We start from the raw sequence: 12,438 nt of genomic DNA, 5'->3' as shown, positions 1-12,438 counted from the left end.
TCGGGTGCTTGATATCCCAATGGAGTTTGTTCTTTGATTCCCACTTGAGAGCCAGTTTATTGCTACGGCTGACGGCCTCTCCCCTGGAGTACCGAGTTGGATCCACATGCAGCCAGCTGGGAGATCTTGGGCCAGTCACAGATCTCTCAGAGCTCACAAAACAGTTCTCCCAGAGCTCTCTCAGCCCCACCTGTATCACAGGGTGTCTATGTTCCTATAACATCTATGCCCCCCCCCCTCCCCAACAAAAGACACCCAGCCTGGGAAGATTTATCGGCAGTGACTACCTTCTGGGTGGAGGGGGCAAAAACCGTTGCTGTTCCAATGCTGCTATTCTATTAACAGGTTTTCAATTTTGTTACAATGTCATTGTTCACGTTTAACGTTTTACTGCCGTTTGAATGGGTTGTTATTGATAAAAGATGTACGGACGCCACCCTGAGCTGGTCTCGGAAGGACGGTTTAGAAATCGAGATCGAATAAATAATAGTAATTGTGGGGAGGGGAAGGGGATTGTAAGCCACTTTGAGACGCCTCCGTATAGTCAAAAGCCGGATACCGAAAACACCTCTCCTTCTTGGAGATGGTTTCCCTGAGCTGCATCGTCCCCGCTCAAAGCCAGCCGTGCTGTTTCCCCCCATCTAAATTGCCCGTTCTGAAGCTACTATTAACTGTTATCCACTGCAGGAATAATAACAGCTTTGGGGTCCATTTAGATTAGGCCAACTATTCAGTCAGACTGCCCTCTCACCACTTCCCTGGTCCAGTTTGGAGCCTTTAAGTGAAAAAGTCAGGCTCTTGTGCCATCGGACTGTGGGGAAAGGGACTGACGACGCACGAAAGCTTTGAAAACCTGAGCCAATTTTGCACCTATTTCTCCTTTCTTTATCCCAGTGTCCGAGGTCGAAAGCGGAAAGGGAAGCGGCGACTGCCTCCCGGCGTTAAACTACCAGCATCCCAGCCGTGTGAAGCCCCCGTCGAGGATCGTCCGTGTTCGTAGTGCCGTTGGCAAGGCTGCCGATATCGCCGGAGACGTCGATGCGGGTAAAGCGATGCCATTCAGAGCCCTGAAATGTCCTGCGTTGGCGGTTTCTGCTTTAAGTCCACTGATGCATTTTGTAGTCAGAAGGAAACCCCATAAATGCATTCATTTGTGCAATAGCCAGGGGTGTCTAAGGAACGGGATAAACTAAGTGTCATCCCCTCCCCAGTCTGTTAAATAGTTTTGTAAAAACATCTTTTCCCATCAGAAGAGAACCTGGCCCTCAGGCTGAGTCAGGAGATGGGGGGGGCGATAGGGGGGGAGTGTTTAAAATCTTTTAGGGTAGTGATCGCCGTCTGCTTGGTTTCTGATAAGGGCTGTTTTTATGCAGGTTTTTTTAAATCTATAAAAAAATTGAAAAATAAATAAATAAAATAAATATAATAGCAACTTCTTGGTTAGTTTACTTTGGGATTAAGGCCAGCAGTTGAGTCCTCAGGGTCTCTCTGTGCTTTTTCTTGCCTCAGAAAGTCCCGCAGGGCTGCTGTTCTCCTCCTGTTTCGAGGACACCAAGAAAATGAGAGCATCTAAAGCGGAGCACTTAAGAAGCCGGCACCTGAGCACAGCTGAAGCAGACCACAGGCGGGCCGTCTGGAGGAACAGGAATCGAAATCTGAGCGGAGACGCCCTGATGGAGCTTGTGAAAAACCGGATCAACCAAGACGTGAGTCCCGCGGAAGTGGTCCAGAAACTAGGCGCGGATGCCAAAATCCTTTCTAAAGTGTTTGAGAAGAGAATAAGGCCGAAGACCCTCAACATCAGACCCGCTTCCGTGGCTCCCGATCAGAAAGGGGACGCAGGGAGAGAATCCAGCGACGAAGATGCCGCCTTCGAGAACAGTTTCGCAGACAAAACCGAATCCCCCGTCATCTTTGATTTGGAGGACTTGGACAACGAGCCTGTCTCGGCACAAACGGTCAAGCCCTCGAGCAGGGCGCCCAGGCGGATTCAGCGCGCCATGAGCTTCCCGGTCAAAGCCGTGCAGAAAACCGACGTCGAAACGGGATTCGACCCGCTCTCCTTGCTGGCGGCTGAGACGAAACAGCCGCCGGAGGAAGAGGAAGAAGCCGACGATAAAAGTGTCTCCACCCCATCAGCCCGGCGGGATTTAGCGGAGGAAATCGAGATGTACATGAACAACATGAGTAGTCCTTTAACGAGCCGCACGCCGAGCATTGACTTGCAAAAAGCGTACAATGACAAGAACGCCCAGAAAACCAGTCCCACACCCACGCAGTCGTGCCGGAGATCCAGCCTCCCTCCAAACTCTCCCAGGCCGGTGAGCCTTACCAAATCGAAAAGCTACCAGGTGAAAAATGAAGAAAGGGCGAGGAACAGACTCTGGTCCTCTCCAACATATTCACCAAGCAACCTAGCGAGGGGACAATCCGAGGATACGGCCGGCACGGGGACGCTCGCTTCTCCGACCTCCTTCAATTTGGACACGCTGTTGACTCCCACCTTCCATGCCCTGAGGACCAGCATGTTCTCTGCGGGGAAAGGAGTAGCGGAGCAGGCCAGCCGGTTGTACTCCAGGTTTGCAACCTCTGCGGGGTCGTCCAAGGTGAGTTTTGGTCGCGCTGTGGCAGAAAACAAGGTGGTCTGGTGAAGGGAAGCCTTGCCCCTTATTGAATCCTGTGTGTGTATCATAAAGGGGAATCTCAGCATTGGGCCTTCAGTGGCGGCCTTCACAGTCCAGTCTCCTAAGAGCTGGGAAGATGCACATGTCAGCTTATGCCCAGAATGAAACATCACGACCCTTAAAGGTGCCCCTGGGCTCCCACCTTGGCAGGAAGTAGCTTTTCCTCCCAATCGCTTTCCTTCTGAAGCAAAGATAACGGCCGACTGCTCTGTTTGCAGGACCAAAACTCAGACCGAGCGAGCGTGTCGTCCCTCGGGGCCCTGGACTCTGAATCCGCCTCTCTGACCGACGAAGACATCGGCAACGATTCCGGAAGCGCGTCGTCCCCGCAAGAGAACGTCTCTTCTGTGCTGAAGGGCATCGGCTTGAGTAGAACAAGCCCTGAGAGTCCAGCTTCCCGTACCTGCTCATCCAAGCGCTTCTCGCGGTGTGGTAAGCGGAATGTCCAAACTCTCTCTCAAATTTGCTTGGCCTATCCTGGGCCCTCGCACCCTACAGTCCTTTGCGTTGGGCAGAAGAGTCACGTGTTTTGGAGATCAGAGCATCCTTCGTTGAGTGACTCCGCCCATCCCTTTCAAGGGGGACTGGCCTGGTCAGATCTCGGAAGCTAAGCAGGGTCGGCCCTGGCTAGGATTTGGGAGGGTGACCTCCAAGGAACGCCCAAGGGCAGGCAAGGGCAAACCATCTATGAACGTCCTTTGCTTGCCTGCTAGAAGATCCTAGGCCATCCTGGCTACACTACACACACGCTAGATGAAACATTCATAAACCTTTCAAGAGGCTGGGCTTCCACATGAAGTAGCTGCTGTGATAGACTCAGACTCTACAGAGCTCTGGAGAGGGGCTGTGGCTTAGTGGCAGAGCTTGGCACGCAAAAGGTCCCAGGTTCAATCCCCGGCATCTCCAGTGGAAGGACCAGGCAAGAGGGGATGTGAAATGCCTCTGCCTGAAACGGTAGTGAGGTGCTCTGAGTAGACAGTACTGATCTGGTAGGACCAAAAGTTCTGATTCGGTATAAGGCAGCTTCAGTTGGATCCCACCCAAGGATCCCACCTCTGTCAGAAACCAGGAAGAATTGTCACTGCTGTGGCTTCCCCAGCCTCGGGTGTCCTTCTGTCTTCCAGGCTCCCTCTCCAAGTTCCCCTTGCCGGACAGATCCGACCTGTTGTCGTCTTGCAGCACCAGCAGCGCAAGCATGTTCCAGAACTACGCCATGGAGGTAAGGATTTCCCCCTTTTCAAAACGGGCAGGAAACGAGAACAAAACGGGAGTCTCTCTTTCATTTCCTGCGTGTCGCTTTAGGACACGGCCGCCCATCTGAGCAAACGCTCAGCTGATAATCTAAAATCCTAATATTAATGGAAGGATCCTTGCTAATTGTTCCTGAGGAGCCGATCGTGACCGTCCCAATGAGCCATCATCGGTTCCCGCTGGCAGGCCATTAGAAGGGGGAGCTGGGAAATCTATCATAAACGCGTTTCTCAGCTCTATAAATAGATCAGATCAGCGGCTAATTTGTTGATTTCACCGGCACAGCTGCTCTTCCTCCCACCGAGGCAGCTAATTAATTTTTAGGGGCAGGGATGTGTCCTTGACAACATCTGCTGAACGCCGGAAGAGCTGGGGATGAATATTTTAAAACACAGAGGGGTCAGGAGCAGAAAACGATCCTCCAGGGTTTAAAGCTGGGCCACTTTGGGGGAAGGAATGATAGCGGGATCGCTAAACAGGGCGCCACTTCCTGATCTGTGCACACCTTGGATCCGCCTGCTTCGTAGTTCGGTAGATTTGCATGATGCAAACGCGCCGTGTCTTCGTTGCAGCTGAATCAGGGGGAGCCGCTGTGATGCTCTCTTTGCACGGAATCCCATAGAAAACAAGTACCTGGTTTTGACTGTGGCGTTTCTTGCCTTCTGTCACAAGGGATAGGCTAGGGGGCTTGTGGGGGTGGTCCATCCACCTGGCTGTCTAGCTGAAACCCTTGTGGAGGTGTTGGTGGGCGGGGCCTGAGCTTTGCTGGGGGGTGGGGCAGAGTCCCCAGATGTTAGTTCTATCTAGACAGATTCCTGCAGCCATGCCGGATCTCCCGTGTCCAGCTGCACTCAGGATTTTGCGGCCACCGTGGGGATGACGAAACTGTCCCGGGTCATGTCAGTCTCAAGACAGAAGGATGGTAGGCTCAGGGGGCAGCCGTGTTGGTCTGAAGCAACAGGGCGAACTTTATTCTACGCAAGGAAGGATCTCTGTTGGCTTCGGTTTTCGGCAGTCTGGATCAGGCTTTCTCCGCCAGGGTTTCGTAAAACTCTGGAGTTTCTTCATGGCCCTGGAAGGGCTTCCCGGATGGGAGGAAGTGAATTAATTTTTCATGTATTTTTAAACTTGGTAAACATTTAATCGGGCTCCTTCAAGACCAACAAAGTTCAATTCTGGTATGAAAACTTACCTGCAAAGTCAAACAGTGATGGTTTGAAAGGTGCCCCTGGGCTCAGACTTTGTAGACCTGATTTGGGTGGGGAGGAAGACCCTTCAGACTGGGGCTAACAGTCTGACGCATGCACACGTTTTGCCGCCGCCTTGCACGAGGCTAAACTTGGCCCTACTGATGAGGGAGTCACAGAGCCAGCGCTTTCCCGCAGGTCCTCATCTCCAGCTGCTCGCGCTGCCGGACCTGCGACTGCCTCGTGCACGACGAGGAGATCATGGCGGGCTGGACGGCGGACGACTCCAACCTGAACACCACCTGCCCTTTCTGCGGAAACCTGTTCCTGCCATTCCTGAACGTAGAAATCCGAGACCTCCGTGGCCCAGGAAGGTAAAGGCCGGTTTGTCCGCTGGATTCTTGCTAGGAAGTATTTCCCAGTGCTGGGAGTGTGTGTGTGTGTAGGGGGGGGGGGATCTTCTGATCACACAACTCTTTATACGTGTCACAGGTACTTCCTGAAGTCTAGTCCGTCTTCAGAGAACATGCAGCTCCCACTGCCGATTTCAACCCAGACCGGGAAGTCCAGCTGCTCTGATCCCTCCCCAGGATGTACATCTCTGATACCGGCTCAGGATGACGGGCATTCAACCAGGTGAACACAGTTTGTCCTGGGTGGGCGTGTCCACAGCTCTGCTTCCCAGCCACATTCTGTCTGATTGCGCCACTTCTGGGGTTCCTCGAAGCCTGAAGAAGGTTTCAGGGGCTTCTCAGCGGTGGAAAATAAACGGCTGGAATAAAGTGAGGGGGCTGACCAGCCTGTTGTCTCCAGCAGCTCTAAACTGCCTGACGCCGCCTGTGCCCGGAGCATTGAGATCCCCTCTGGAAGAAGGCCGGGTGCCGCGAGGAACAAGCACAGCAGCCCCCCCCTGTCGAGAAGCATCGGCACCTGTGTGCCCCTGGAGGCGGAGGGCAAAGAGAGCCGCAAACACGGCCATGTTGTTCCCACTGGGAGTCTGCCGGCCACGCTGCAGGGCACGCCGGTGAGTAACGCCCTGGCTCCCATGGCATTCTTAACTTCTGTATAGCAGGGACTGCCTTTCTGCAGCGGGTGGAGAGAATCCGGGTCAGAAACGGGTGGATTGCATTTTGGAACAGGTCACAGTCCCCGAAGGAAGCGTAATCCCATGCGAACGGCGGCTGGAAGACCTCAGCTCCTCTCCCCCATTGTTGGCCCTTTGGTTTAAGCGGTGGGCTGCCTTGTGGGACGGAGCCCTGGACTGGGTGTGCCATTGGTCTCATGCAGCAGGTGTGGGTTTTCATCTTTCCCCCTTTTGGACGCAGGGCCCTTTGGGACTGACGTGGCGATTCCCAAGCCCAGAGCCCATCACGGTTCCTTACCTGAGTCCTCTTGTCGTCTGGAAGGAGCTCGAAAGCTTGCTGGAGAACGAAGGGGACCGTGCAATCACGGTGGCGGACTTTGTGGACCACCATCCCATCGTATTCTGGAATCTCGTGTGGTACTTCCGACGCTTGGATTTACCCAGTAATCTACCGGGGTTGATCCTGTCCTCCGAGCACTGCAATAAAAATTCAAAGGTACGAAATAGGGAGTTTCTGGATTGGGGGCAGCACCGGTTGGAGCTGGCTCCTGCTGTTCCCCGTGTCCTAGGCGTCCATCCACAGCCCTGTGTTTTGTGTCTGCCTGTTCAGATCCCCCGAAACTGCATCTCCGAGGACAGCAAATACGTTCTCATTCAGGTGTTGTGGGACAACATGAAGCTGCACAAGGACCCGGGACAGCCGCTTTATATTTTGTGGAACGCGCAGAGTAAGTGGTTCGCATCCCACATCTGGAAACAGCCTGCTTTTTAAAAATAACTCGTCCTCCCCACCCCCAACTTGTGCCCCCCCCCCAGCTTTCACGTCCCAAAGTGGGAATGTTGATCATGCCCCTCTCTTTGTCTTGCAGGTCAAAACCACACTCTTGTCTTTGAGAGTGAGTGTTAATGTTCAATCTCACTAAAGCTTAATTATTTTTAACCATTTTGTGTGTGTGTGTATGTGTGTGTGTTCTTGTTCTGCTTTTTTTTTTGTGTGGGAGTCTTATGCAGTAGTTCCTTAGCTTATAACATACCTGCCTGGGCAAAATATATATTCTCTCCTGTCGGTGTCATTTGTAAACGTTTGTCTAATTTTTAACCCCTTGAGAGAAATCCTTGGAGATTTGCAGGATTGGTGCGGGGGCTCCTTGGGTGGCTGGAAGCGCTTTCTTTTTGTAACCCTTTATTGCAATCTTATCGTTCCCTGACATCTGCTCAATGTGATTTCGAACCAGTTTGAAAGGTATCTTTAGCTGTGCCTTTTAGCGGCTATGCCACCCCCCCCCCCGGGGGACTTCTGTTGCGGTGGTTCTGTTGCCGCCTTCAATCTCTCTCTTTTGACGTTTTTCCCGTTCCCGCAGCTCAGAATTACCCCATAGTGCGCTTGCTGCAGAACGAGGACAGTTCGTTTCACCATGAGTTTTTACGAAGCATGGTGAAGAGCATCAAGATGAACGACGTCTACGGCCCGATGAGTCAGATCCTGGACAGACTGAACAAATGTCCACGGTTTAAAAGGCAAAGGTAGGGAGCTTTTGTCTGTTACGTGCCACTTCTGACTTTCGGGGGACGCTGAGAATGGGACGTCCCATGAATTAATGTCCAAAACACCCCATCGTTGACGAGCCTTGCTCAAGTCTTGCAAACTGAGGGCCACGGATTCTTTTATTGAACCCATCCCTCTCGTGTTCAGTTCTCCCTCTTTCCCTGCTGCCTTCTACTTTTCCAGCTTGGGGTAGTGGTTAGGAGCGCGGACTTCTAATCTGTTAAGACGGGTTTGATTCCCCGCTCCCCCACAAGCAGCCAGCTGGGTGCCCTTGGGCCAGTCACAGCACTGATAAGGCTGTTCTGACCGAGCAGGAATCTCAGGGCTCTCTTAGCCTCACTCACTTCACAGGGAGAAGAAAGGGATGGTGATTTGAGATGGCTTCTAGTAGAGAAAAGCTGCATATTAGAACCAGCACTACTACTAAAGAACTGGGAGCATTGATTGTCATCTTGTTAGGAAAACGACAATTATTACAAAAGCCTTATGGAAGATCACTGTTTTTTTGAGTGCGTTGAAAAGAATCTAAAGGTTGCCTGGAAAACACCACCTTGAGCTAAGGCAGGAACGGATAAATAATACTTTCTGATTGTGACTTTTTTAGGAGCCTGTACAGAGAAATATTATTTCTCTCTCTGGTGGCCCTTGGGAGAGAAAACATCGACATAGGTAAGTTTTCTATCATGTTCTCAAAGAGTTTGCCAAAGCGGCCGCTGCAAACAGCCAGTCCTGAAGTTGTTAAGGACATTGATAATGTGTAGCTGATTCTACAGCCCAAGTGCGTAAGCCAAGGGATGTCTGTCACCTGAAACGAGACTTGCACCTTTGACCTGGCCCTGCAGAATCTAGAGCAGGGGTAGTCAAACTGCGGCCCTCCAGATGTCCATGGACTACAATTCCCAGGAGCCCTTGCCAGCATTCGCCAGCGAATGCTGGCAAGGGCTCCTGGGAATTGTAGTCCATGGACATCTGGAGGGCCGCAGTTTGACTACCCCTGAAGAGAGTTCCGTCGGGGCCCTCAGCTCTTCCAGGAGCTCATTCCTCCTCTTCTCTGGGGTCTTTGTCAGAGTATCCCGGTGTCTCTAGAAGCTGTTTTGGTTTTGCAAGTTCCTGCTAAGCTTTTTGCCAGCTGAGCAGCCTTCCTTTATTGTTCAGCCATCTCTGCTCTTTCGATGAGTTCTAAATGCTACAAAAGCCGGGGGGTTTTATGCTCCTCCTTTTCACTTTTCCTTTTCTTCCTATTCCCGCAGATGCTTTTGACAGAGAATACAAAATGGCGTACGATCGACTTACAGCAAATCAGGTCAAAAATACCCACAACTGCGACAGGCCTCCGAGTACGGGAGTCGTGGAATGTCGAAAGATTTTCGGGGAGCCGTACCTCTGAAAAGGAGAGTGCTTGTGGCTGGGTCCTTATGTCTAAAAACAAAAAAACCTTCCCAAATGCTGTTCTGTTTCTCCATTTAAAAAGGGACCCTCTTGCCTCCCCCCCTCTTGGGGCATCGGGATTTCGGGGTTACAGGGAGGCCAAAGACGGCTCTCGCCCCCTTCGTGTTGTCCATGAACCACTTAGTGGAGAAAGCTGAAGAGTCTGCTGAAGAATACAGAGGTGGAAACGGACCAAATCCGTGCCCCAGCATCTGCACGGCCGGGATAAGCTCTGCCCAACTGTTTACATTGAGAGGTCAAGGTGTTACCGAGCGCAAACCAGAGTTGTATAATAGCAGATTTTAAATTATTTATAGTGAGTTCGTATTTTTTTAACTCTAAAAAAAACTGTTATAACAAACTGAGTGATCCCTTTTGCCCCTCCGAATATTGCTGTTTATAAGAACTGATCTTTTTAGCAGGAAATCCTCTCTTTCCTTTTGAAGCAGTATAGAAATTGCAGTGCAGCTGTAGGTTACCTATTGGCCATCCAAACACACACACACACACACACACACACACACACACACAAACCCACCATGCACACCATTGTAGCTGACAGGTCTAGCCAACTTGTATGAAGCGTTCATGGTTGTTTGGCACTTTGAAGGATTCTGTGAAGGAACTCCAGTTGTTCTTTGTCTGGGTCCCGTTGTCTTGGTGTGTGATCCGTTGCAGCGGCCAGGATACCAGCAGACGTCTAAGCATGACCAAGGACAGTTGTAGGCCAAGGTACTTTGGGGGCAGCAGATCTCCCAGTCTGCTTTGGAAAGCCTCTGCAGTTGTTGCAGTGGTTATGAGCACGGACTTCTAATCTGGTGATCTGGGTTTGATTCCCTGCTCCCCCACATGCAGCCAGCTGGATGACCTTGGGCCAGTCACAGTTCTCTCAGAGCTCTCTCGGCCTCACCTCCTTCACAGAGTGCCTATGGTGGGGAGAGGAAAGGGAAGGCAAGTATGAGCTGCTTTGAGACTCCTTCTGGCAGAGAAAAAGAGGCATATAAGAGCAAACTCTACTTCTTCCACCTCCTCTTCTTTAGTGGAGGGTTGCCTTGGGGAAGGGGAATGCCAGCTGTTTCTCAAAAACTGAAAGGATGGGGGAAAACCAGATTGTGGCATGCGATGTCATTATCTGCAGAGTAGCCCCTCCGTCACACGTCCGTGCTGTCACTCAGTGCTGGGGTTATACTGTAAACAGATCTGCTGATCTTGATGAAATCCCTCTCTGGGGACAGAATCTGCAATGCAGATTATTTTATTTTTATTTTTTTTACAAAATCAGCGAGTGCAATAGCAACAAGGATCATTGGTCTGGCTGCCATTTGGTGCCTGGCTTCTCCTATTGTGGGCTCTGTCGGAATTTCAAAGGTGCCCAGAGAAAGTTTGAGCCCCCCCCCAACCCCCGTCTAGAGTAAGAGACAGAAATCTTGGAAAGGTATTGTTCTCTTGCTAAGACATAAATTGTGCAATCATAGTTCCAAGGAGGAAGGGGACCCTAACTGCGCTGCTTAAATTATTAAACCAGGATTATAAAATCAGTTTTCATTTTGCAGGACAAAGAATATTCCCCGAAATGACAAAGACATTCATTCCCAGAGGTCACATTGGTTTGACATGGATTAATTTTCTGTTGTAAGCCTGTTACTGAAGAACAGTTCTGTTCCCTTTCTAGGTATTGTCGTCATTACGTTCCAGCGCTTTAAACAGTTCTGCATTTCCACTGCGCTACACACAGTGCTTTTTGTTTGTTTGTGTCAGGGCATCTGCTGAGGAACGGACCTCTCTTTTAAGTTGGAAGAGCATGGTTACAGGGCGTGGTCATCATTCCCTGCCATGTTCGGTTTGTACTTTGTACAAATGTATTAAGTGGGTAACTTTTTTGTCTTTTCAGTCAGAAATACCTTGCCCCAAAGGCAGAAATATTTGTCATTTGTAAATATATATATATATATATATATATATATATATATATATATATATATATATATATATATATATATATATATATATATATATATATATATATATATATATATAGTATATATATAGTATATACATATATATATACATTCTATAAAATAGGAGGTACAGTTACTGGGGTTCTATGGGAGGACTTATTTCTGGAAAATAAATAACTTCTTGGCATTTCAAAGTGAGCACTTCATTTGCAAAAGAGCACTTTCACAACTGAACGATTGTAGATGTGTAAATATGTAATGTTTACATTTTATTTACTAGCAGAGGACATCCGATTACGTTTGGTAGGGTCAATTTTAAAGTGTACACGTCAATGTTTACAATGCAAAAGGTGTTTCACCCCTTCCCCTCCCCCCCCCGAAACATTCAAACAATAAAATGGTTCTATTTAAACTTTTCCAACGGACCAATAAAGAAATGTGAAAAGAATCTTTGCAGCTGCTATTCTGTCCTGCGTTTCTTGGTTGGGAGGGAGGGATATGCTCAAAGGCCATGTAAGACTTGGGTTGTATGTTGGCATTCAGCCGCCACACAAGACTGGCCAATCTGTTAGGAAGCACGCACTCAGTAGACACAAGTGGCTAGCAATATTAATTGTGTACATGCTCACACAATAGCCATGCAAGGCAGGCAGCAGAGTACATGATCACTGAATAGCCACAGAAGGCTTGCAGGGCTCCCTTGGCCCCCACTCTAATGCAAACCATGCCCCTCCTTTGTACAAATCACTATGTCATTATGTGTCCCCGGAAGAGATTCCTTCTGTTGAACGAGAGGCATTTCAAAGAGTGGATTTATATATTTATTTATGAAAACGCCTTCCATCCCAGCTTCCCTTGCGATGCGAGGCATTTCACAAGCCCAGTTAAAAACATTCCCAGTCCAAACCAAAAAAACAGGCAACCTCAAAGCTTTCTACCTGCCCCTCCAGCCCTTAAAAGACACTACATTACTCATAGGGTTGCCACCTCTGGGGTGGGAAATACCTGGAGACGTTGGGGGTGGAGCTAGGAGGGGGTGGGATTTGGAGGTGGAGCTTGGAGTGGGCGGGGTTTGTGATGGAGCTAGGAGTGGGCGGGATTTGGGGCTGGGAGGGACAGCTGAGCTTGGAGATGAGCTGTCATTCCGGGGGGGGGGTTGTCTCCCGGTCCCTCCTGGAGGCTGGCACCCCTGAGACCTGGACGGATGCTCTGTTCTGCTGCTTGCCTTTCCGCCCTCCCGGCCCCACTGAAATTGCGTGGCCATTTAAAACTCACTGCAAAACCCAGCCCAACTCAGCCC

At 50.1% G+C, this 12,438-nt stretch overlaps 1 protein-coding gene across 7 annotated transcripts in view; it reads left to right on the top strand.

Annotated features, from left to right (window-relative positions):
* DENND4A (DENN domain containing 4A) overlaps nucleotides 1-11,586 on the top strand; it is a 60,451-nt gene extending 48,865 nt beyond the window's left edge. For 4 of the 7 annotated variants that reach the window (XM_077318038.1, XM_077318041.1, XM_077318042.1 and 1 more), the window contains 13 exons: nucleotides 895-1,044; nucleotides 1,510-2,606; nucleotides 2,903-3,116; nucleotides 3,809-3,903; nucleotides 5,321-5,496; nucleotides 5,615-5,758; nucleotides 5,936-6,146; nucleotides 6,448-6,702; nucleotides 6,817-6,934; nucleotides 7,076-7,102; nucleotides 7,568-7,730; nucleotides 8,357-8,421; nucleotides 9,003-11,586. In XM_077318038.1, coding sequence (XP_077174153.1) covers nucleotides 895-1,044; nucleotides 1,510-2,606; nucleotides 2,903-3,116; nucleotides 3,809-3,903; nucleotides 5,321-5,496; nucleotides 5,615-5,758; nucleotides 5,936-6,146; nucleotides 6,448-6,702; nucleotides 6,817-6,934; nucleotides 7,076-7,102; nucleotides 7,568-7,730; nucleotides 8,357-8,421; nucleotides 9,003-9,139 — 2,852 coding nt within the window. In that variant the 3' untranslated portion in view covers nucleotides 9,140-11,586. The remainder of the gene's footprint in view (nucleotides 1-894; nucleotides 1,045-1,509; nucleotides 2,607-2,902; nucleotides 3,117-3,808; nucleotides 3,904-5,320; nucleotides 5,497-5,614; nucleotides 5,759-5,935; nucleotides 6,147-6,447; nucleotides 6,703-6,816; nucleotides 6,935-7,075; nucleotides 7,103-7,567; nucleotides 7,731-8,356; nucleotides 8,422-9,002) is intronic. The other 3 variants (XM_077318039.1, XR_013227443.1, XM_077318040.1) reach the window with 3 other exon arrangements.
* The last annotated feature ends 852 nt before the right edge of the window (nucleotides 11,587-12,438 follow it).

Source organism: Paroedura picta, chromosome 18 (genome assembly GCF_049243985.1).
Source record: "Paroedura picta isolate Pp20150507F chromosome 18, Ppicta_v3.0, whole genome shotgun sequence".
Classification (NCBI taxonomy): Eukaryota; Metazoa; Chordata; class Lepidosauria; order Squamata; family Gekkonidae; genus Paroedura; species Paroedura picta.
This window is presented reverse-complemented; position numbering and strand designations above follow the sequence as displayed.